Consider the following 23485-nt stretch of genomic DNA (forward strand, 5'->3'; position numbering starts at 1 on the left):
AATCTTTTAATTAAAATAAAATAAAATAAAATCGGTATAAACAAAGTACAAAATGCTAAATCTTTCACTTGTTGCTATTATCTCGGACAATTTTTTTTTTTACAAGTACTTCGATTCTTCGAATAAGGTTGCTAAGTGATTTATATCTCTAAACTCGAATTTTGTCCTTACTATATCTTTTGAGTTTCAAGTCGGATTATGATAAAACTCAATTAAATTAAAATATTGGTATTAATTTTTCATATATAGACTTTACTCTTTCACCTGCACTTTTTTTTATTAACACCTATTTCAACATTTTATATATAAACTAATCCAATTGCTTCAAAAAAAAAATTGAACAATGAATCTTAATTCACAAATTATTATAGTAACTTACTTATTAGACAGATATTACATTGGAAAAGAAAAAATTCGGAACTTCAGTCAATTAATCAATAAATAAATCAATTAACAAATGGAACCGATTAATAGGCGACACAATTACTTGAACCAACGCCGTTATCAACATATGAGCAATAATCATTTAATCAAGTTTTTTGTTTATGAATTCATTGTCGGTTGTGTTTTTGCTCCATGTTATTTTCTTCTTGTAATTGAGCCGATGAAAAAGCCGACCTAATTGTCGACATTTTTGGTCGAACTACGTAGCCGACTGATGTTTGCCGGCTAAGGCGGTGGTGGCGTCTGGTTCGGGGGGGGGGGGCAAGGATAAATTCGTTATAAGCGTATGTGAAAAAAGTAAAATACATATGCGATATTAACAAAATCTTTATAATTCAACTTAAACAAACAAAATCTTTCTTTAAAAGTCTGTATATAAAGGAGAACTTACCTCTAAATAATTTGTTTATAACCTCATTTCTTAACCATTCATGATTTGCGGAGTTTAAGATAGTTTTCTTTTATAGAGAGCGACTGTTACTTTTAATGAGATAAAACACTATGGTCAGCTCAAAGTCTCAAACATCAAATTTTTAAATCGGAATTTGTGAAACACGGGACACTAAAGTAGAATTAACTAAAACGTCAGAGCAACGAACAAGAAATATTTCCTTTTCAGGAAAATAATGAGCGCGGCCATCTACAAAATTGTTGCTCCTGTGTAAACACATGCACTCTCTTCAGTCCGAAAACGAATATGGAGGTGGTCGTAGAGCCCCTAATCCGATCTACTGTTCTCTACGAATAGAAAGAAAGAAAAAAGAGACTTCGAGGCAGCTAGGCCATAAAATCATTTATACACCTCCATTAGAGTGCGGTCTGCTAAGTATGCCCTAATCCATCAGAGCTTTCCACTTGTTGGAATATTTAAGGAAAGCTAGGGCCGGGTTATCCTTAGGCGGAGCACGCACCCTGGTCGATCTTCTGACAACTGCATCTTCCTCGGCAATTTGGTTGGCCATATCTTTGGACCTCTTCTGTAACTCCTTGCTACAATACAGCAAAACTGAGTGAGTATTGTGGAAGTTAATGTGAAACCCTCTCGGTGGAGGATCTATCTCCATATGACATTAACCCGCTTGAGCCTAATATTAGTTAAAAACTCAGGAAATCAATGAAACATCCGGTATTGCGCATGGCCTCGCTTGTGAGGCCATGACTAGTTAGGTATATCTTTATTTACAGCTGCCAAAAAAAAAAAAAAAAAAAAAAAGACTATCTCCGTTCAAATCTGTATTCCGCTTTGGGTTTCAGTGGGTATTTTCGCTCATATCATCAAGACATTAGAAAGACAGAATGGGACAATTAAATAGGAAGAGTTCCAACAAATAAGGGACAATTTTCAGGAGTGCTAAATAGGAAGAGTTCTATGATTGATAAGATCGACCAGGGTGCGTGCTCCGCCCTGAGAATTCAATGATACTGAAAAGTATCATCATGTTTACAATGTTGGCGAAGCATTTAATGGAAGTGAAGGGCAATGTCAATGTCTTAGGCGTCTTAGCCCTGAGAAATGAGAATTGAGATCGACAAATTAACGTAAACAAAGGGTGTACCTTATTTTAATATAGTGCTTATCAAGCTGCCTTTTAAGAGATCTCTCCCTCTCCCCCTTCGGATTCAAAGAACCCATCAGCGCATCTAGCTGTGGAAAACAAAGAAACTCAATTATAGAACTTGAAACAAAAGCCCGGGGTAAAACAATCCATGTGCGCTCCCAGTGTTATTATCTGTTAAAAGTTCATCATAACATTCGACATTTAAACAAGTCCCAACACAAATTTAGTAGTAGAAGGCAATGCTTGCTAGTTGCGAGAACACGCCAACAATTGAGTTCTCCACAAAAACAAGTATCTCATGTAAAAAGTAAAATTACTTCACAGAAATTAACTCGTTTCATACTATTTGCTCAAATATTTTGAGAGACATTGAAGAGAGAAGTTATTTAATCGAAATGTGAGATACTTATAATATGCAACAGAGAGAATAGATTTGAAACCAATTAACATAAAAGGGTACATCAAAATGGGTGTTCGCTGGAAACATTTGATTCCAAAGGAGGCACACATCTACTGAGAGAAATTTCAAAACAAGAGTACCTCTTCCTTGGTGCTATAAAAGCCCCACTGCTTAGTGTCAGAACTCTCAATGAATATTCGCCCGTCACGTCTAAAAAACCAATATCTGTTATAGTCTCTATCTTTACCCAAAGAATTTGTACGAATAACTCGTTTCTCCAATTCCTTCTCGAGAAACTCTCTCTGCAAGACAAAAAAAAAAAGACGTGTTATTCACATCCATATTTTGGCATTATGATATCAAAAATCAAAACCATTAACAGCAACGAGAAACTATGGAAACGCACTCTTTGATCTTTGCTTTTTTCCAGATCATCCAAAAGCTTCTTTGTTTCCTCAAGCAGTTCGCTGCTTTTTGGGTCACTCTCACTATAAAATGTCGAATTAACTGTCAGTAATCACAATGTCAATCTGTATTAAAATTTGATTGTGAAAGAAGAACGCAGCACAAACCCGTTTTCTTGTGAATGATTGGAATCGGGTAAGAGTTTCTCACTATGTCCATTCTCCAATCTTTCTCCATTGCTGGAGATGTCCTCAGGAGGACCTGAACTATCTTCCAGCACTGTGCCATTGGTTCCAGTGACAGCTTTGAGACGTGCCTTTGCCTCTCTCTTCTTCCTACCTTCTTCTAAAGCTTCACCTCTCTTTTCAGCACCAAGTGCATGCCGTTGTTCAAGATTCTCGTCTAACTTTTCCCTCACAAGATCAGTGGCAACAGCATGGTCAACCATTTCCTTCAAGATTCTCAGTTTAACAGGAGGGTCTAATAGACCATAATGCCCCCGCTTGATGGTTGCTACATGAGTTGTTAGTTCTGGAATGTCAATCATTTCTATAAAGTCACACAAATAATTCGTCCATGTAATTACGGTAATCTGAAAAAAAAAATGGAAATTGCATAAGTGAGATGTAAGAAAGCTCACTGTCAGCTAACGTAATAATAAAGGAAATGAAACAAATCAACGGAAAATGAATTTGAGAACATAAAAGACTAAAAACAAGATTCAAAAGGCAAAAGATCTTTGACCTTTGCCTTATGCTTCTTCTTCTCACAAATAATATAATACTCCCCCTCATCTTTTATAAGCACTCGAAGAAGAGCCGCATGTGTTTCCACAATAAGAGCAATATTGCTGTCTTTGTGACACAATGCCTTTTCCAAATCTTCAAGAGAGTATGGCCACAAGTACAGAAATCGACCAAAAGATGAACAAAAATCCCAAACCATTAAAAGGTCTCCATAACAATCCATTTGAATGGTGAAATCTCTAGAGGGGGACGGTCGATCCGTGAACACTGGATCATCAGGACCAGGCTGCACTAACAGGTCATCAATTGGATATGTGATAGACTTGACCCCTGCATAAACAACCATAAGAAAAGAAAACAACGCTGAAGCAAATCATCTATATTTCATATAGTTCACAGTACCAATTTCTGAAATACGATGAAAAGGACATACAGACAGACAGTACAGAGGAAACGGACTATATACAAAATCCTTAATGAAGTTCAGTACCCCACAAAAGGAACATACACTAGTTACCAGTGCTTACCATTCTCCCCAGAGCCATCACTGATTGGACCATCAGATTCCCCTCTTTCCAATTTACTCTTTTTGATTTTACCATTACTTACATCTTGAGTTCCCTAAAAAGAGTTCATAATCAAGGAAACCCCAAAAACGGATCAATATTAAGTAAAGGCAACAGCAATCGAAGACAGAGGATAACCAAATCATTACTACTCTGTAGTCTGTACCTCATTCTTCTTCCTCTTTTTGTTGCTGACTACACATCCATCGAGGAAGAATTTGTCCTTTAAATTTTCAGGAAGATCAGTTGGAATTCCATACTTCGTTGCTAAACTATTATGAATTACCCAGGGAATACTCCGATAGGTTGATTCCCTGATAAAAGATTTTAGAACCTCTCTACCAAATGGAAGTTTTTTACGAATGAGATCATCTTCACATAAGATTGTGCTTCCATTCGTTTTAGCATCGTCATCAAGCCATGCCACCTCATACCGGTTATTGCCTTCCTCCTGATCCAAAACTTTAACAATCTTACAAGGATGTACAGCACCATTCTTTTTACTCTGCAGTTCCACACCCTCAACAAGGTTTTCTTGCAGATCGGATTTGATTTTAGGAATCAAATCGCTCAATGGTAGCATGCCTGTATGAGAAAAAAAGAATTTAGAAAGCATGACAGCATAAGTTTCTCCAAAACAAGTGTTTAGTATATAAACCACAGCTTAGATTGCCTTAATAGTCAGAAGTCTCAGAACTACTGGAGAGCCCATCAAATTTAAAGATCTAATCCAGTACAACATAGTGTTAATATTAACCAACCTAAGTTTAGCTCAAAATTTTGATCATTATAGTAGCCCTCTGTCTCCAATGAGAAAAAGTGACTAAGGCCTAAGGCAAATAGAAACGGGGAAGACAACAGAGAAGCAAAAATAAGCCCATCAAATAAAACTGTGTAGAACAATAATTTAACAGACCCTGCCCCAACAAAATATAAGCACTAAAATGACCCTAATTTCTTCATCATAGATGACATGATGCAAATGTGCTGACAAGTCAACTTTAAGATGAATTTTATTATAATATACATACTAATCTGATGGTATATGGCTAAATCAACTTTGTTATTGATGTATTAGATTATTTATAATTCTAGCAAAGTAGTACTCCCTCCATTCAAGGAAATTTCATACGCTTGTTCAATATATGTGAAACATAAGGAATTGCCTTGAACAGAGGGTGTAATAGGCTAATAGCTAACTGTTTTCAGTTGCAAACAAATGTCCAGACAATGCAAAATTTGCAGCAGTGTACATGATGACCCCTGAACTAAGCGCAGCTTGTAAATAAGTTTAATGAACATCTTAACCGCTCTAGTTCTTCAGCTTCTTTCATCTCAAGTTTGTTCAACAATGGTTTTGGGGTTTTGGAGGACAAGACTATGGAACTCAGTCACAAATCAGAAAGCACTGATCTCTAAACAAAATCAGCTTGTAAGAAACAATTAAATAAAACATGTCAGACTAGAAGGCCGAAAACCCGAGACTCTCCAATTTCAAATACGACAGTATGAAAAGGTACTCCAGAAGACACTTTTTAATACACCAGTAAATTTACAAAATGACTCCAGTCGGCAAAAAAGAAAAACACGCACTCTGTTTTCCAAAGCTTGTTTTGGTTAAAAGGAGAGAATAATTTATGAGTTATCCTGCTTACAAACGAATTGCACAAGTGCAAAGCGCTACTAAGACAAAAGCTTTAACGTTCACAAATCAGAACACTTCTAACTAAACTAGCCAATTTCATGATGAGGGTAACAAATGGCAGAGAAGATGGGGCCTGAATTAAGAAGTGGCAGGATAGAACTGAAAGTCTGAAAGTAAATCGAGAGATTGAGAAAAATTTGAACTATATAGCTGGTACTTGTAGTCAGTAACCTTTAAACGCATAGAGCAAACCTACAAATTCAAGGGTATAAGAACCTAGAGTAGTCATATGTTTTAAAATGCTACTCACTAACAGATCAATATGCTACCCGAAGGTTCACACCAAAGTGAAAATTTCAGCTTAATAATCATGTGAAATGATTGATATCTATGTAGAGGAAAGAGGCGCATTCCTTGCTCACAGATCCTCCAGTTTCGGAGACACTCTCTAGGATCTTGTCATTTAAAAAATTAACCAGGTACTGAGATATTCAGAGAGAAAAAGTTTGGAGGAGGAAAGAGAGAAAGAGATAGGGTATAAAAGATGAAGTTGCCTTCAAACAAAGAGCAGAAAGGATATAATAAGAAATACATAACTTTTAATGATCACTCAAAAACTTGAAAACGACCGTGATTGAAGATCATATGACAATGTTTTTCATGGTTGGGATTCCGTAGCAGCTACATTTTCTAAATGAGAAAACTGTCTATTATGGCTCGATCACTTGGTACTATCCATGCCAGTACGCCACTATGACACTATGCCATCCTAAGCTATGATTATCTAAAAGGTTTGTATATAAGAATAAAAACATATGCACAAGGAGAAGCAAAATCCCTGTATATACTAAGAACATCTAAATCAGCAGACTATAGATTTAGTACATGGATAGCACAAAAAAGAGTTCTCAGGAGCTCTTACTATATTGAATAATTCGTAAGATAGGGGCGATCAGCTCCTCAGGAAGGTTTTGAACTTTCTCTGACGCGCGTTGCTCGGAGACTAAAGCCTCTTCATATGTCAAATTGCCCTTCAGAGTTACTTTACATGTCCATACTCTTTGACGATACAAGTTAATGCGCTTCAAGTACGCTCTGATTAAAATTAAGGAATCCAAAATGGGAGGAGAAAACATGCAAAAGAAAAGAACTACAGACAAACTATTAATTTAGTTAATATACAAAGTGAAGGATACTGATAATCGCGGAAAATCTCCTTTGTGAACCTGATCTGAAACACAAGCTCACGAGGCTCCAAATCATTTGGAGGTTCCAACAATGAGAATGGCTTCCGTTTCAGCAATGGCATATTCAACGTGCTCAGAAAACCAACAATTTACCACTGAGCTCTTTGGAGATCCACCAATTAGAAATACTCAATGCAGGTTAATTGGAACCCTAGGACACCTTCAGAACAACGAAATTCAACAAAATTAGACTCTAATTCTACCAATACTAGAGGCAAACTGCGCGTTTCCGGCTCACACAACACCAACACAAAGCAAACCTAGGATCTAGATCAAATTAAAAAACAATGTATATGTACATGCAGTACAGAAACCCTAGATGAACCTCCAATACCTACACTAACCCAAGAAAATCAACCCATAACCAGCACAAATCAAGCATTACCCATCAACAAATTACAATCACCCGCGAAAACCGACACAACCCATCAACAATTTCATCCCCGAAAAACCACAAACCCTAAAAAAAAAAAAAGACATATACCCAACAACAATCACCAGCCGAAAATCACAAAAACACAATACAATCACAAAATTAATCACAGCTTTGAATCAAACTAACTAAACTATCATCTGGGTTCATCTCAAAAACACAAAACACAACGCAAGATTCAATCTTTATGCAAAGAAATTGAAAAAACAATACAAACGTCATATATTAACAGATTCCCGCCATAAAAAGATGATTTTAAAGTGCATTAAAAGGAGAAAAACATGGAAATAATTAGAAATAAGAAGGTAGAGAAGAGACATACAGAATGTAGGAGAGTTAAGGAGCAATGTAGAGAGGACAAATGTGAAGGAAATAGAGAGAGAAAGAGTGAAGGAGAAGAAGGGAAGGGAGAGACTAGAGAGGGAGCAATTGTAGGGAGTTGTTTGTTTGGCGGTCAAGTATATTAAGTTGTACTAGTGTCTTTTTTTTTTTTGTTTTTTTTTTTTTTGGGTTTTTTGGTGAAATAAATATGTTTGGTGTTTTTCCATCATTCTTGGAAGAATAAAATATTGTATTTTATTATGTTTGTAGATGTTGAAAATAGTGATTAGAAATGGTATTGTTATGGGTAAATTTTTATTTTAGTTTTGTTTTTTGGAAAGGGTAAGAGAATGAAATCAAGAAAGGGTAAGAGAGGAAATGAATGGGATCAGCCATATTATATTTGGTTGTTTGGTTGACAATTAGAGGAAAAGGGAATTAAAAGACAACATCCACCACCTCCACCACCATTACCCACCACATGCCACCATTATCTGGTGTGGCCGGCGTCGGGCGGTTGCAGTGGTGTGGCCGAGGAAGGTGTTGGTGGTGGTTGGTGGGGTGGGAGAGTTACTGAAGGTGTTGGTGTGGTATTTAGTGGTTGAGGATATGGGGTAGCGTGGACAGGCGGCGTCGCTGGTGGTGGTTGTGTCGGCGTCCCTGGTAGTGGTTGTGTCGGTGTGGTGGGTGTAGGTGGCAGTGGTTGACGGTGTGAGAGGGTGTGGTGGGTGTTGGTGGGAGTGGTGAAAACTGAAAATAGGGAGTAGGGGGAAGAAGGGATTGTGGGGTTATGGGCTTACCCAAGGGGGGAGGGGTAAGGATGAGAATGGTTTTGGGGGTAAGGGGGGTATGTGTTACCCTTTCTTTGTGTCAAACAAACAACAACAAAAGGAATCAACCATTTTTATTCTCTTTCCCTTTCCTTATTCCCCCCAACCAAACGCCCCCAATATCTAATTTTAAGAGTTTGTGGTAAAGTGGACTTGATAAACAGGTAATCAGGTTTAGTGTTGAGCGGGGCATTGCGGGTTCGAGCTAGTAACGGCCATGTTGATCCGTATTCGTAGTTAAGTGTCATCGAGATTGTACAACACCAAAGATAAAAGGCAGTCCATCTTAAGTCGGAGTGGGGAAGGAGACAAAGGGCCACGGGAAGGCGACTGTTATGGAGTTTGTTAGGGTTTATGGTTAGGATGCGGTAATAAACGTTCGGGCTAGATTAAAGGCAAATAAGGTATGGTTCAGGTAAGTTTTGGCATGTCTACCACAGATCACAGAAGTTATAAAATTTGACATCAATGGTCAAATGTCAACCATTAGAAGTACTATTTTGAATTTTGTCAAATTTTTAATAACCTAAATTATTTATGGACAATATTACAACTATACACCCTTCTGTGTTTTAAATCGGTATTGTTGTTTTGACAACCTCAAACAACTAGTGACCATCGACTTTTAAATTAAAATACATTTTTGACCTTGAAATAGATACTTTCTCTATTCATATCCAAATACACCATTTCCTTTTTACACGTTTGTCAATGTATAACTTGTATCGTAAATATCTTCAGTTTTACATTATAAAAGTTTCGTATTCTTACTGTATTTACAAAGCCGAATCAAATAAGATCCCACATGATTATCTCCCCGCAGACCCCGCTTATGAATTGCATAAATAGTGTCAAAAACATGTTTGGGGTAAAATGAAATGGGCTTGGGGCTTAGGATTGATTAGGGATAAGGAGTCCTTTAAAAAAAAAGGAGGCAAGCTAAAGCATGACTTTCGAGCCAAACCGAATCATTTTAAAAAGGGAATTGCTTTCGAGCTAGGAAAAGGCTGGTTTAATTTGGCACCGCCCGGAGCACAGTAAGTTGACTCCCCAGCAATCTTAAAGCTTTGATTGAGAAGCTTATCTTTCTCAAAAGGAGGGTATTTGTCTCTTCTTCACTCACGCGATATTGCTGGATCGGGCATTCGCCCATTGTCCCCGAAGACCTATTCGAGGTCAAGGTTTCCGTCATTAGACAAATGAAAAAGTCTCGGTTTGTCTGCTCGGTACTTTCTTAAAATAAGGCAGGGAACCTTAAATCAAGTAGGTGCCTAAAACCACATTTTATCCTTTTATGTGTTGGTCATAGTTTTCCGCTGTTGCGGCTGGTGCTTGTTTGCTCGTGCGTGAACCAACCTAACAAGGAAGGAAATGATGCCCTCTTGGGAGAATGGTGTATTTGGATATGAATGGAGGGAGTATATGATAGCTGGTTTAATGAAACAAAGGTTAATAATCATTATGTTTATGCATCAATAAAACAATGTGGCAAAACTTAAAATTACCATTAAATTGCTAAAAAAAACTACACTTATTGCTAAAAATCTATCTTCTAAAAATAACTATTTACAATCTTTGCAAAACTCTAACAAATCTACTCTCAAGTTTGTGACATCTTGAAATATTGAAAGGGTTTACTATCTTGTACAATGAAATAATCATCCCTAGTTGACATACTAGACATACTGTGATTATCATCAACAGAAATTAATGAATTAGTAGAACTTTGTCTGCTACAAACTAATTTCTCTTGTATTTGTTCTTGTTGTTGTTGTATAACTAATACAGAAAATTGAAAATCCCAAGTAGTAAGCATTGCACCAATTGCACCAAGTTCAGGCCATTGACTCCAATCCATAAGCCCAGTTATTGCTAACATTTTTGGGTCATGATACCGGCCCACTAACACTAAATCAACATGTTCTTCAATTGATCTAATTATTTGTATTGTTCCAACACCATCCTCTACAATTGTTTGCTTAAATATCACATTACTTTTATTTCTAGTACTTGCTAGAAAATCATTGATGATGTACTCATCAACCTCTTCATCATAGATTTCTTCGTATGACGATGATTTAATCCGCATGACGGTTAGGTTAATACTCGAATCCTCTACCATACGTCTGCTATATGCCAGGGTTTCATGGTCGTCATTGCCACCTAGGAATAGAACAACAATAGAATAGAACGTCGACATATTGAAACTTTTCTTGTCGATTAATACTCCTACGGAACAAGGAGCTTTCCTCATGACTCGACGATTAACATTCCGAATACTGGACCCTGCTGTTAACGTCTTGTCAAACCCGTGATTTTGGTGAAATGGTAGGATTATAACATTTATCCCTCTATCAAATGCAAGAGAACATATATCATCATGCATGCTTGAGTATGGAGAAGTTGAAGTGAAATGTTGTGTCCTCAAATTATCATTTTTTTCCTTCTCAAGTCTTTTGAAAGCACTAACTATATGACTCGAGTTAGTGTCATGTGGATCATATGGTGCAAGTATAGCTTGCTTACTACCAACAAGTTCACAAAGTTGAAGAACTAACACTTGTAAAGGAGTTTCTTTTCTAGGTTTTGCAACTTGAAGAAGTTGTATCATAGGTGCAACATTGTCTTCTTTATATATGCAAACTAATATCCTTATAACTCCAAGATAACCTGAATTTCCAATTGTTTGCCTTCTTGTAGACATATATTTTGATGATGGATCATATAAATACTTCACAATTGGTATTGATACTCCTGTTACTACTAGCATTATCAAGATTGCTAGACTGAATACCTCCTCCGTCAATAACTGCAATCATCGGAAATTTATTAGCCATTTCGCATGAACTATATATGCTGGTAAAGTCACTGAGCGGTGTTACTAAGAAAAAAAAATGAAAAAAATTAACTAAAAGTCTTTTAAGATTGAATGTCTAAGGACAACCGCCTCTGTTGGCCTGTCCTAATGACCAGGGTTTGAAACCCGTAAATTATTGTCTACATATGCTTATGTTATGATCACTTATTAAGAGCATAACAACAATATTGTCCCACTGCCTTAACAGCTCTCGCAAATTGGGAGATAGAGGATCAGATGTATGCAGTTTTATCCTTGTGTTAGCAATACAAAAGACAATTTTAAAATAACCACCGCAAAGAACATATGAAAGGAAACCAAGTGGTGTTAGTCCAGTGGTAGCTGGGTTAAACCTTGAAGCTTGCAGAAATGCAGGAGTTGAGAGGTCCCAGGTTCGACTACCAGCTGGGGCGATGATCACTTGGCCACTGCAGCCCCCGAAGGGAGTGGTTTACATGATCCATGTGGTGGTGCGGGAATGCATGGGCCCGGGATGACTCAACCCCCTTGTCATCAAAAAAAATAAAAAATAAAATAAAGAAGAATTTGATATGCTTTTTTTACCTTAGAATCCTTGAACATCCCATATGCAGAAAGCTCAACAACTCCTTTACAACATAACACAAGAGAAACTGAAATAGCTGTATTAAGAGAAATCTTCCCAATCACCATGCTTGACAATAAAGTACCCAAAAACTTTCCAAGATAACCCATCAAAATAATTGATCCAAAATAAAGAGATGATGTTTTTGTTAAACTATGGAAATTTGTCCTTAATCCACTCACAGTACAAAAAATAGGTAGTAATAAACCTGTACTAATAGTATCAAACTTGTCTATTAATGTCATCCCTAGCGGCGGTCCATCGGGTAATGCTAACCCGAATATAAATGCTGCTAAACCCGAACTCTGTCCAATTACATCTCCGGTAAGCGCGACAACTAATACTAAAGTTAATATTATGAAAAAATTCCCTTCATTCATTGGTTTACCCTTAGGAGTTTGTTTTGCTATATATATGACTAATGGTCTAAGGATAAAAAAAATAGTTGAATAATATGCTATTATACATAAAATTATAGTAATTGCTTCTTCACCATTTTTATTTTGTATGGATTTTGAAATTGTACTCATAAATCCTGCTATTAACCATCCACATAAGTCACAAACTATAGAAATTGATGATACTAATTTTCCTAAATCGGAATTAATCATTTTTAATTCTATAAGAACCGCGGTCATTACTATAAATGGTGAATTTGAGTTTAATGATACAAGAATTGGAATTCCTAAAATGGGATTTTTGTCAAAAAATTTACTATTAATTTTTGTTAATATGTGTAGGGTTAAAAAACTAGCACTTACCCCAGAGAAAAAACTTGTAAGACCTATTATTATAACTTTTTTATCCACATTTTTAATCATTGTGGTATTTGCATTTACTCCTAAACCAAAAAGGTGAATTATTACACCAAAATATCCAAATGTTTTGAGAATTACTGTTCCTCCTGGGGGAAATAATTTATCATACACTGCTGGATTTCGAGTTAAAAATGATGGACCAATAAGAATGCCAGCCTGCATTTCAAAAATATTAAAATTAGTCAAAATATTCAATGATATAAAATTTAATTCATAAATTTGTAAAATAAAGTTTAAGTGGTCATTAGGTTTTCATGTAAAATCATATTGTTTTGTTGTCAAATAACAAAATACTAATTTCGATTAATTCAGAATGGAGAAAATTGTTTACATAATCCCGTAGGTAATATAGTCTAAGTCCTAAAATTTTCAATGCATAGATATAGAAACTAAGATGACCTCTCATATAATTAAAAAATCATATTGTTTTTTTTTTTTTATAAATTGTTAAATTTTCATATTTTTTTACGTGTGTATAATAAGGATATAAATTATTTTATGTTATGAAGAAAACATGCATAATACTCTGTAATTATTACAAACAAAATGCATATGAAAAAGGATAATATCGAGAATCAGTATCACCAAGCCCAACACCTAACAGCCCCGATATATATTCATATCTTATTTTTATCAATTAATGAAATGAATTAGGAACTTACAAGTATTTGAGCAGTGAGCAAATTTTGTTGAAGAAGTCTCAAAAGTGCATGAGTGGCTCTTGTAATAAGGAAAATAAGAATAAAATAAATCAATATCATTGATGTGTTTTGAGAAGGGTCATGTTTATTAGAGATAACAGAGCTATCTAAATCTTTATATTGGCATACTAAAGGTGTATCTCCCACTAATCCTCTATTCCAAATTGAATTTTCTGCATTCATATTTTACTTAATAATAGTAATATTAATGATTAATGATTTTGGCTTCATCAAGAATTTTCGCAATTAAAATTGGTAATTTTTGTGTTTAAATATATATGTTTTTCGAGTAGAAATTAAAATAAAAATTAAACAAAAGTTAATTGAGAGAGTATCGAAGAAAATTTGAATTTTTTTCAATGAAAAGAGTTTTTATGGTGTAGCGATGAAGTAGGCAAAACTAGAATATTATCACTCAAATATGTAAGCATATACTTATTTATATGGTTGAGAAGCAAGATATTATTTTTAGCTAAATCTTGTAAGGTTGAGAAAATACAGGCAAATATATATGTGAGGTTATGTGCCACTAAAAGTTAAAGAGTCGTCGACAGTCGACACTGCATGGCGAAAGAGTTAACGTGTTATATGGATCGAGTTCAAATTATGATCGAATCACAATATGAATTCAGTCATCGTACAAACTTAACCCTCTTTCAACCGAAACAAAATAAATACATTTAAATGATATTTCAGAAATTTCTCATGGTACCCCTCAATTTTGTCAGTTTTCCCATGATACCCCTACTTTTAAGAATCTACTCATAGTACCCTTGAGGTTTTATTTTCGTACCCAGGGTGCCCTTAATGCAACGGCCGTTAACAAAAGTTAAATTTTGATGATGTGACAATAATAAGTAAATTAAAAATTAATAATAAATAGCGATAATTTTCATGGTACCCCTGAGGTTTGCACTTTTTCCCGAAATACCCCTATTTTTCTCCAAAATAACTTTAACTGCTTGTATCTCTTAATCGAGAATTCCTAAAGCCGCGATTTTTATTTTCTAAATTGTAGATCTCAGAAAGACAACTATTTTTGAAACAAAAAGTTCATTTTATGAATGAGTGATCGAAAATTATAGTCGATCAAAGTTTCTTTAACGAATAAACTTTGAGTAGCCGTAGCACCTGTCTAAGACATCAAAAAAACGCGATTTTTTTTTTCAAATTGAAAATCTCGTAAAGATGATCAACGTAGGAAAAAAATTGGAGCTTTTTGAAATCGTAACTAAGAGATACAATCAGTCAAACTTTGTTTTTTTACAAAAGTAAGAATATTTGGGGAAAAAGTGTAAATTTCAGGGGTACCATGGGAATTATTCAAATTTTTATTCGTTATTTATTATTAATTTTTAATTTACTAATTATTGCCACGTCATCAAAATTTAACATTCCGTTAACGGCCATCACATCAAGGCGTACCATCGGCACAAAAATGGAACCTCAAGGGTACCATGGGTAGATTCTTAAAAGCGGGGGTACCATGGAAAATCTGACAAAGTTAAGGGATACCATGGGAAATTTCCGTTGATATTTTCTGTTATGCTCCTAGGAATACATTACAATGAAACGAAAAAAATGCGTATGTAAACTATCTTGGACATCATATTGTTATTCTTATATGAGACGGTGTTATATGCATAACAAACCTAAACCCAGTTATTTTTCATTTATTTAGGGTTAATAAGTTGGCCACACATATGAAACGATTTCATATACGAAGTAAGTTTTGATGCTCCAAATTGAACCTGCACTTCATCTAAGGTAGCTTTCCTACAGATTTTCGACATAATGCAACAGTGTGATCGTAGAAACTTATACACGAGTATATGACAAGCAAATGAATCGCTAAATAGTAAATACTGGCTCTATACTGCAAAAGGTAAGATCTATGTATATATTCACTAACTGGAATATTATACAACTCGACCACTCAGACATAACGCGATCACCTGCAGCCTGCAGGCTGTAGCACCAAATTGTGCAAATGGGTAATAAATCATGAATGAGTCGGTCAACATGAATAAATAGCCCTATCAACATTCAGCTCTTGTTCCTCTGAAGGAAGGCGAGGAGCGATGGATATCGGGTTAGCGCAATCTTGGGGTTGGGGATGGGGCGCCTCGCTCATGCTCGATCCATCACATATCTTAGAGGTATCTGTAACAAAACTGAAATCCTGACTGTTGATCATTCCTGAAGTCTGATTCATTGTGCAATCTTGGGGTTGGGGATGGGCCACGCTCATGCTCGATCCATCACATATCTTAGAGGTGTCTGTAACAAAATTAAAATCCCGACCATTGATCATTTCTGAAGTCCGATTCATGCTCGATTCACCACATATCGTAGAGGTATCTGTAACCAAATCGGAATCCTGACCATTGGGCATTCCTGATGTCTGATTCATTGCACCGGTGTCATGACCCTCTGAAGTGGATGGTTCGCTGGAAGATTTGACTTCTACGGACTGATTTCTTTGGTGAACTTTCGGTAATGACTTCACGCAAAAACCGATGGCTGCAATTCTTGATTGGGAAATCAAGCAGTGAAGCCAGACTAGTTGATCAGTAATGTAAGCTTCAGTCTTCAACTTGTCAGCATGATAAAGTGTCTCAATGCGGATAGAATCCGCCTTTTCAGCAGATGTATCACCCGCGTCAAATCTGAAACCAATTTAAAATGCTTAATGTTGCAGATACTAAATGAAACAAAATATATCCACTCGAAGAAAAAGAAGACATTCTTTCAAAATGACGGATTTACCCGGAGTTTGCCCACTCGCCAACCCAACCAAATCCGTGATGGGACCTAAAAACAAGTTAGCAACCATGTTGGAAAAAAGAATCAATTAGAGGACTGAAGCCTTTGTTATGGAGAAAAAAAGAAAAACTAATCTAAAGATGAGCTCACTTGACGGTATTGCTAGCAATCGGAACAAGCCACTGCAGTGTTTTCTCCATTTCAGCTTTAATCTCCGCCATAGTGAGCTGTAAATCGGAAGTGTCAACATAAAAACACTGGACAAACAAAACTATTTCGATATCATTACATCTTCATTTGAAGAGTTTCAATTAAACTACACAAGAAATCTGTCATATACTACTCATGATAGGAGTCTAGGTTGTAAAAGCATTTCAGCTTTAAGCAATTCTTACTCATGACGGTTATTTCATGTCCAAATTCCCCATTTTCCGTAACATAACAAGTCTCACTTAAGCTACTGTATTCATTATAGGATTGGACAGAGCTTTAACTGAACATGAATGTTTGTGAAGGGCTTCAAAATCACGAATAAAAGCCACTCCGCCCATTCCGTGATCATTTGATTTTGAAAAAAGTAAGGGAAGGCTCAGGATCGGAGGCAAAAAACTACTGTACAGAGACAAGACAGTGGATAGTAGCAGGTTCGTAAATACCTCTTCTTTGACATGAAATGATTGCAGCTTGGAGCGCAAAGATGATTTTATACTTGGTGGTAGGCTTTGGTACAATGACTCCCTAGCATTCGCAGGCATGGAACTCGATCTAGCGACCTGTGAGCATAAGAAAATAAGTTTGTTCAGCAATAGTTTACATAGTATGTGTTGCCATTGGAAGAGGGAACAAAAGTTGGCAGAATCTCCACGTTAAACAGGTGCATTTTTTTATAAGCGTTCAGTTTTGAAAAAAAAGGGTTAGTGTACTAAATCAACCAAAGAACAAAAGGGAGAAAATGGACGTTTTGTATATCCAAGGATTCAAACAAAGAAATGAAGTGCTATGCAATGTGAAATTACATGAGAGGAAGAACGGAGGACGAGCATTGTTCAGAAAAAGTGGAACTTAATGGGGTGAATAATAATCTGAAAAGAGGTAACATATTTACTCACAATTCCATCTATTTGCAGAATAATGTTCGCATAATGCAAAGCAAGGCCGGCAGGTCCCAGCCTTTGGTTATTGCTTAGAGTGTGTTCATCCGGTCCATTAGCATCTTCGAGTTGCCCTAGAATATATCATCACATAAATTTTAGAGAACATTGAAGTACCATATATATTATCGGCACTTATTGAAAAGAAAGACCACAACTATGTAAGAATAGGGAGAATGGTGTGTGCAACTGTGCAAAACTATTTTGTATTTGTACCAATCCATAAGAAACGTGTAAAATTTGGTCTCACTACCTCATGGACTATTACGGATTTACGACCAAAATATCACATAGCCTGAGAGACTAGTAGCAATTAGAAAATGCTCCCGGGTGCGCCTAGTAAACACCCCTTGGGCTCTTTTTTTCTGTTCCTTGATTAATTATTAGGTGTTCAACTTGAACTTGAGACAAATAGCGATGCGCCCAATGATTATGAAAATAGAGCTTTGGTGATTGTGAAACATACTAGAAATTTTTAATTTTTAAAAGATGTCTTAAATGTCGGTGGGTGTTGGGTTTTCTTCACGGTTCAAAAACAACACTTTGAGAGGCTGGACTGCTGCAGAGCAGCTAGAAGTTTCTGAAGTTCTTAATCTATGATAGTCAATGATACTCATAGTTCTAATTCCTAAAACTGTTAATTCTATATCAGATAAAGCCTGATCACGCCTTATCCATTTTTCAAAAATGTATACGTCTTCCCCCACGCTTTGAGGGGTGATGATTAATAAATGTACTTCATGCCTTCAAAGAATGGGAGAAGATGGTCAGACAAATTAGAATGAAGAGGAAACATTACAAACTGAAACTTAAACCAACGGATAAGAATTTGAAGAGTATAAAGTTAGTAACATGATTACCATCACTTCCGAAGTTCTGGTGTATCTCCATGTATAAAAACAGGACAACATCGACAAGTTTCTCCATTATCTGAAAGAAACAATAAACTACTAATAGTCAATTTCCTAATTGCTTGAACAGGCACTTTTATATTTAAAGGTTCCGCATAAATTGAAGGGAAAAGCCACTACAATCAAAACACAAAAAGAACCAGGTCGACAAAGTTCGTAATACTTTTGGACTGATATGCAGTTAGTAGCAGACAAATACCTCTTCCAAACTTCTGCTCCAAAGTGATCTCTTTTTAAGTTTCATGACTAGTTTCTTCTGCTTTTTAAGTTCTTCCCGTAAAACCGCATTGCTGCCAGCTATGCAGAAAAGAGAAGTTTTATTATGGAAATACGGAGTTCCGCAGTTAACAATGCAAAACTTAATTACAATAACAATACCCCAATCCTTATGACGGAGTAGGGTCCGACGCATATAGCCTTATCCCTGCATTGAAACACAGCGAGTATGTTTTCGAATGCCCATAATGAAAACTGTGCTTGCAATTGCATCGACTGACTTGTGATTCACGACATAAGAAACCCTGATACAACTTGGTGCCATTTTGCTTTATTCTATTGTTTCCAAAGGAGAAAAAAAATCCATTTCTAGTGAAACCAAAGATATAACCTTCTTTGGGTCTACAGTATAATAGAGTAAACCAAAATGGCTCACTAAATAAAACTACACAAGCTCTTATAATGCAAATTAGCTGTGATTGGCGCACTCTACAGGCAATTTTCACCATGAATAATCTGGAATCAACCTCTCTCAGATTCCTAACATAGAGGTGAGGTTGAGCGCATCCTAAAACCTTACCACGCCATAGGTGAGGCCTTTGAGGAAGAGGAATATTGTGGTTAAACGTATTTCAAAGTTAACGAATAGTGAGTCTCTCAGTTGACTATAAACGTAAACAAATCCAAATTCAATATTACATAGAAAATGAATCCACCAAGTGCTTGACTAAAATTCATATTTCACGAGATACTTTAAGCTAGTTAAGAAACGAAGAGGAGTGCCACTTACAGTCTACACTACATTTGCTTTGGTAATCTTGCTCAAATCTATGCAAGGCATGTAACTCATGGTAAAGTTCCTGCAGAAGAAACAAAATATCGGGATTTAGACAGAGTAGTTTATTACTACAAAAATAAGGAAAGAAGGGAGAAAGAAGAATCTTTTTTTCCTACAAAGCGCAAAAGGTTATAAGAGACCTTAAGAAAAAAGACAAGGGTTATGGCACTCACTGCTGTATGCTGAACCAAAATAGTTAACTGTTGTGTCACTGACTCCGCATCCTCCTTCAGCTGCTTATGAGGGCTACCTTCCCTGCTTTGTCTGAACAAAAGTATAACACATGAGTAAACAAGTTGAAAAGAACATCTCAAAATGGTGATTTAAACTTTATGGTAGTTGTATTACTTTAAAAAGTAACGGTCTAAGTTATGCCACTGAGGATCTTTACAGCGATTTCCAAATCGTATGACTTCTCCTGAAAATAAACTTAATTCTTCCCTGTCAAAGAAAGTGAAGATTGTAAGCACACAAAGTAAACATCCACGTAATGACGTAATTTAATTCTTTGAATGCTTCCATCCATGTTTTATGTAATATTTATTTAGGCTACTTTTTATGAAATTTCAAAAATACTCAATTCATTTACTCTACCCTCGCGTAGGAGTAGGAGAAAAGGAAAATGGGTATTAATGTACCCATTTTTTTATATTTTGTCGTGTTTCTAAAATTTTACATTGGAATGCTTTCAAATAATCGGAGGAAGTATTTTGCAAAGAGTAAAAGATTCTGAATTCAACCTCTTATCACAAGCAACAATCCTTAAAAGCACATCCAAATCATTTGTTACTAGTTTTTGAACAGCTTCAGAAGGGAGAACCACTTCTTTCAAGTGGCTTATGCGTGACTCTGACAAGGAATTCATAAGGCAAACCCCCTTCATAATGGTATTCGCAACTTCAAAAGCCAAAATTGATATTTTAGTTCCTTTCGATAGAACACCAGATGCAAATCCACTTCTTGAGTTTAAATCAGTCATGCTACTCCCAAGCACATCCAAAACCTCCACCGCCTTCTCAAACCCCATGGTACCTGCCCTTCCCAGGCGTACGCTCACTTCAGAAACCTGCAACATAGAAGAATCTTAATAAAGATGTTTAAATTTTTTTTTTTTAAAACAGACCTATTAACCAATGGGAACCATCAAAAGTAAAATAAATATACACACAGAATCACATAGAATTGAAGAGTTTTGACCATACACTACTGCGGAAGATCACCCCTTTCAAGGCCACAATAGTTAAAGAGAATCAGCAAAAGCAAGAATAAACCTAACTCCATTAGTTGGCCTACTAATCCGCGGCGAACTTACCTCAGCAAGTCAGCATCCAAAGTGAATGAAGATGAGAAAAAGGAGGAAAACTGTTTTGCTCAAAAAAACCTGAGCAAATGCACATGTTCTAGAGATGGTATTTTACATTGAACTATTGAAGCACCAAGTTCACAAGGAGGCAGGTACAAGTAGGATGTATGTCAGATTAACATTATTGAAATGTGGAGAACTCGCACGTGTAGAACAAGTAAATTCCAATGCAAGAGACACAAGAAGAATATAAAAAGTAGTAGAAGACATTGGAAGGGTGGATGTAATATAAGCATCTGCTTATTGCTACAATAATCTGAATTCTTCCAGAACCAAAATTTCTTAGTCGCGGCAAGTTGAGTAACAACTCCTTCCTTGAATGGTAACAAACATCCTCTTTATGGTAAGTTTACATACAAAACAGCTCTACAGTGAGAATGCACGTTTGCCCACATTTTTGTCCAACATTTTAGATTGCTATATCAGATTTTCATCTTTTTGCTGATTAGACAGATATAAATATGACAGCAAATAAGCTTCGCACACATGGATTTAGTTGCCAGCCAACCCACAGAAGCAAGACAAACAGGAAAAAGGAACAAGTTAATCAACGTGGACTGCTCTGTGATGGTCTGATAACAATGCATCAATTGGTGAACAATGATAACAACAACATTGCCCCAGAGCATCAAGGGCCCACGCAAAAAAAAAAAGGTACATATAGGAATCGCCAGTCTGATGTAAACAACCTTACCCAATCACACTTGATTGATGAAGAAAATTACATCGAGAATTGCATCAAACAATTGCTACTTCACAAATAAACGAAGTACGGCTAGTTCAGTGAGCAATATTGCTTCTTCCCATCATACCCACTTACCCATAATGCCATAACCAAAGAGCACTGAATCTTAGGCTCCTTTTGAAATACAACAGAGAGCCATAATCCTAAAAGGGTTTGGGGTTTGGGGTTTGCTAACATGAATCATCATTTTGGGGTCGCCTTACATGAGTTATCATTTGGCTCCTTTGGAAATATTTGGCAAAAAAAGAATAACTAATGAAACAGACAAAGATAGCAGACAAATGGCATAACAAGCAAGTAACTCTCAATTTAAAAACTTATAATGCTAATAGAGCAAAAAGAATTTCAATGAGCAAGCATCAAACCTTTGCAACTGCAGCTTGACTAGACCTCACTGATCTTGACTTGTGTGATAACACTTTTGGGACACGAGGAATTCCATCATAGAAATCATCAAGATCACTGTGTTTTCTGTCATTGGAGCCTACACAATTTGAGAAATGCTCCTCCACTTGTCGGTCACTAGCATCATAGGAATGATTTTCAATGCTTCCAGGCTTTGATTCTAAACCCGAGTCTGTTTGTCGAGATGTCAAACTACCCTCGCTCGTCAGAGGCGGGCTAAACTCTATATTTATCTTTTCGCCATTAAAACTCTTCGAACATAGAAGTCCCATTAGTATAATTAACACAAGCGTACGCAAAACTCGCTTATGTCCTTGAAAATCCCTACTCCTCAGTCCTCTAGTAGTATACTCCCCTAAGTAGATAAGATTCTCATTATTCAGTATCGCATCGACGAATCAAACCAGTAAGACACTGCACAAAAGACACCACAGTAAAACTCAGACTTCAGCCTATTAGTTAAGCATCTATCAGATGAAAAGTACATACTTCCTCCGTCTAAATCAATAGTTTACCTTTGATTAGAATACTCCTCGCAATTAATATAAAGGCAAACAAATGACTAAGACACAATGAGTAATATGATTAAAGGAACAGCTTCATTTTCCACCTATAATAAATGACATGCAATAGTGCAATACTTATTTAACCATGATTTAAAATTAGATATGATTAAAACCCCAAATGATTGAGGTTTAATAACAGCAAATGATTATGTTATAAAGACAGCATATCAACATCCAGTAATCATCGCATGCAACGGTCTCACACTGTGAGACGGTCCAATTAGGTAAAAAAGACAATACATTTATTAAATAGCATAAAGATTAGATCTTGCACAAAATTAAATCATATAACTAACAATCAATCATGTTGAAACACTAATCTTCAGCAAAATTATGAACTAATCAAAACCCACATGCTAAAATTTACATAGATTTACAAAAAGTTTGAAAATTTACCTCAAAATGCATAAAATAAGAGAACCCAGAAGATCAAATACACAGAAAAGTACAGTATATGAAAAGGGGATTGAATTTGATTGAATTTTATGCAGAAGGTGAGAACACAGAAAGAAGGTTGTTCACATCGATCTTAAGTTGAAAGTGAGATAGTAGGCGCCAAAAGAGTAAAGTAATGGAAGAATAAGAGTAATTTCTAAATTATTAAGACATAATTAAGGCATAATTTCAACAATATTTGCAGAATGCATGCTTTTCCACCAACAATTTGTGTATTTTTTTCAAAATTTGTCTGCTGAAAAGAGTATCAGGGTTTGACTGGAGTTGTTTGGTCTAAATGGTCTAATTATTTTACCTTTTAATAATGTGTTACACACTCTACTTTTGTCATATTAGAAAAATATTTATGTTGAGACAATGAAATGTGAAGGCAAATAACAAATTTTTTAGTCTTGCAAACTTTTTCTAGAAAAAAGAGAAATATAAATATATCGCAATTGCTAGATCCAACACATTGTTTTACTTAATCCTCTACCCATTTTATCAATTTTT

General features: G+C 35.9%; 3 protein-coding genes across 4 annotated transcripts; all 3 read right to left on the bottom strand.

Annotated features, from left to right (window-relative positions):
* Positions 1-948: 948 nt before the first annotated feature.
* On the bottom strand, positions 949-7919 carry LOC141619826 (uncharacterized). The gene is made up of 11 exons (XM_074436848.1): positions 7768-7919; positions 6962-7172; positions 6688-6860; positions 4287-4705; positions 4082-4175; positions 3553-3884; positions 2976-3400; positions 2810-2891; positions 2544-2705; positions 2001-2089; positions 949-1434 (listed from the first exon to the last, which is right to left on the bottom strand). Exons 2-11 carry the CDS (start codon positions 7072-7074, stop codon positions 1278-1280), a joined length of 2046 nt encoding a protein of 681 aa, XP_074292949.1. The 5' UTR covers positions 7075-7172; positions 7768-7919; the 3' UTR covers positions 949-1277.
* A 2277-nt stretch (positions 7920-10196) lies between these two features.
* Positions 10197-14286, bottom strand: LOC141621101 (cation/H(+) antiporter 14-like). Its single transcript, XM_074437808.1, has 3 exons — positions 13538-14286; positions 12018-13031; positions 10197-11405 (listed from the first exon to the last, which is right to left on the bottom strand). The coding sequence occupies exons 1-3, from the start codon at positions 13757-13759 to the stop codon at positions 10197-10199; spliced, it is 2445 nt and encodes an 814-aa protein (XP_074293909.1). The 5' UTR covers positions 13760-14286.
* Positions 14287-15298: 1012 nt separating this feature from the next.
* LOC141619828 (protein PSK SIMULATOR 1-like) lies at positions 15299-23282 on the bottom strand. 2 transcript variants are annotated; one of them, XM_074436851.1, is made up of 13 exons: positions 22934-23282; positions 21932-22326; positions 20199-20524; positions 19807-19899; positions 19632-19722; positions 19411-19480; positions 18604-18701; positions 18354-18423; positions 17452-17567; positions 16999-17115; positions 16493-16569; positions 16346-16390; positions 15299-16245 (listed from the first exon to the last, which is right to left on the bottom strand). In XM_074436851.1, the coding sequence occupies exons 2-13, from the start codon at positions 22241-22243 to the stop codon at positions 15594-15596; spliced, it is 2067 nt and encodes a 688-aa protein (XP_074292952.1). In that variant the 5' UTR covers positions 22244-22326; positions 22934-23282; the 3' UTR covers positions 15299-15593. The 2 variants fall into 2 exon arrangements, with proteins under 2 accessions (XP_074292952.1, XP_074292951.1); XM_074436850.1 differs by having other exon boundaries at positions 21932-22385.
* Positions 23283-23485: the final 203 nt, after the last annotated feature.

The sequence above is a fragment of the Silene latifolia genome, chromosome X (genome assembly GCF_048544455.1).
Source record: "Silene latifolia isolate original U9 population chromosome X, ASM4854445v1, whole genome shotgun sequence".
NCBI classification, from domain to species: Eukaryota; Viridiplantae; Streptophyta; class Magnoliopsida; order Caryophyllales; family Caryophyllaceae; genus Silene; species Silene latifolia.

Bases quoted from the DNA above. Each gene is read 5' to 3' on its own strand.
- LOC141619826 (XM_074436848.1), bottom strand. From the start codon at position 7,074: ATGCCATTGCTGAAACGGAAGCCATTCTCATTGTTGGAACCTCCAAAT. The intron at 3,885-4,081 runs GTAAGCACTGGT...TTGTTTATGCAG, and splicing joins TGATGGCTCTGGGGAGAATG to GGGTCAAGTCTATCACATAT. The intron at 2,892-2,975 runs GTTTGTGCTGCG...GACATTTTATAG, and splicing joins AATCATTCACAAGAAAACGG to TGAGAGTGACCCAAAAAGCA.
- LOC141621101 (XM_074437808.1), bottom strand. From the start codon at position 13,759: ATGAATGCAGAAAATTCAATTTGGAATAGAGGATTAGTGGGAGATACA. The intron at 13,032-13,537 runs GTAAGTTCCTAA...TTTGAAATGCAG, and splicing joins TGCTCACTGCTCAAATACTT to GCTGGCATTCTTATTGGTCC. The intron at 11,406-12,017 runs GTAAAAAAAGCA...CGATGATTGCAG, and splicing joins GGATGTTCAAGGATTCTAAG to TTATTGACGGAGGAGGTATT.
- LOC141619828 (XM_074436851.1), bottom strand. From the start codon at position 22,243: ATGGGACTTCTATGTTCGAAGAGTTTTAATGGCGAAAAGATAAATATA. The intron at 16,570-16,998 runs GTATTTACGAAC...TCCGATTTACAG, and splicing joins CATTTCATGTCAAAGAAGAG to CTCACTATGGCGGAGATTAA. The intron at 16,391-16,492 runs GTGAGCTCATCT...ACTTGTTTTTAG, and splicing joins ATTGCTAGCAATACCGTCAA to GTCCCATCACGGATTTGGTT.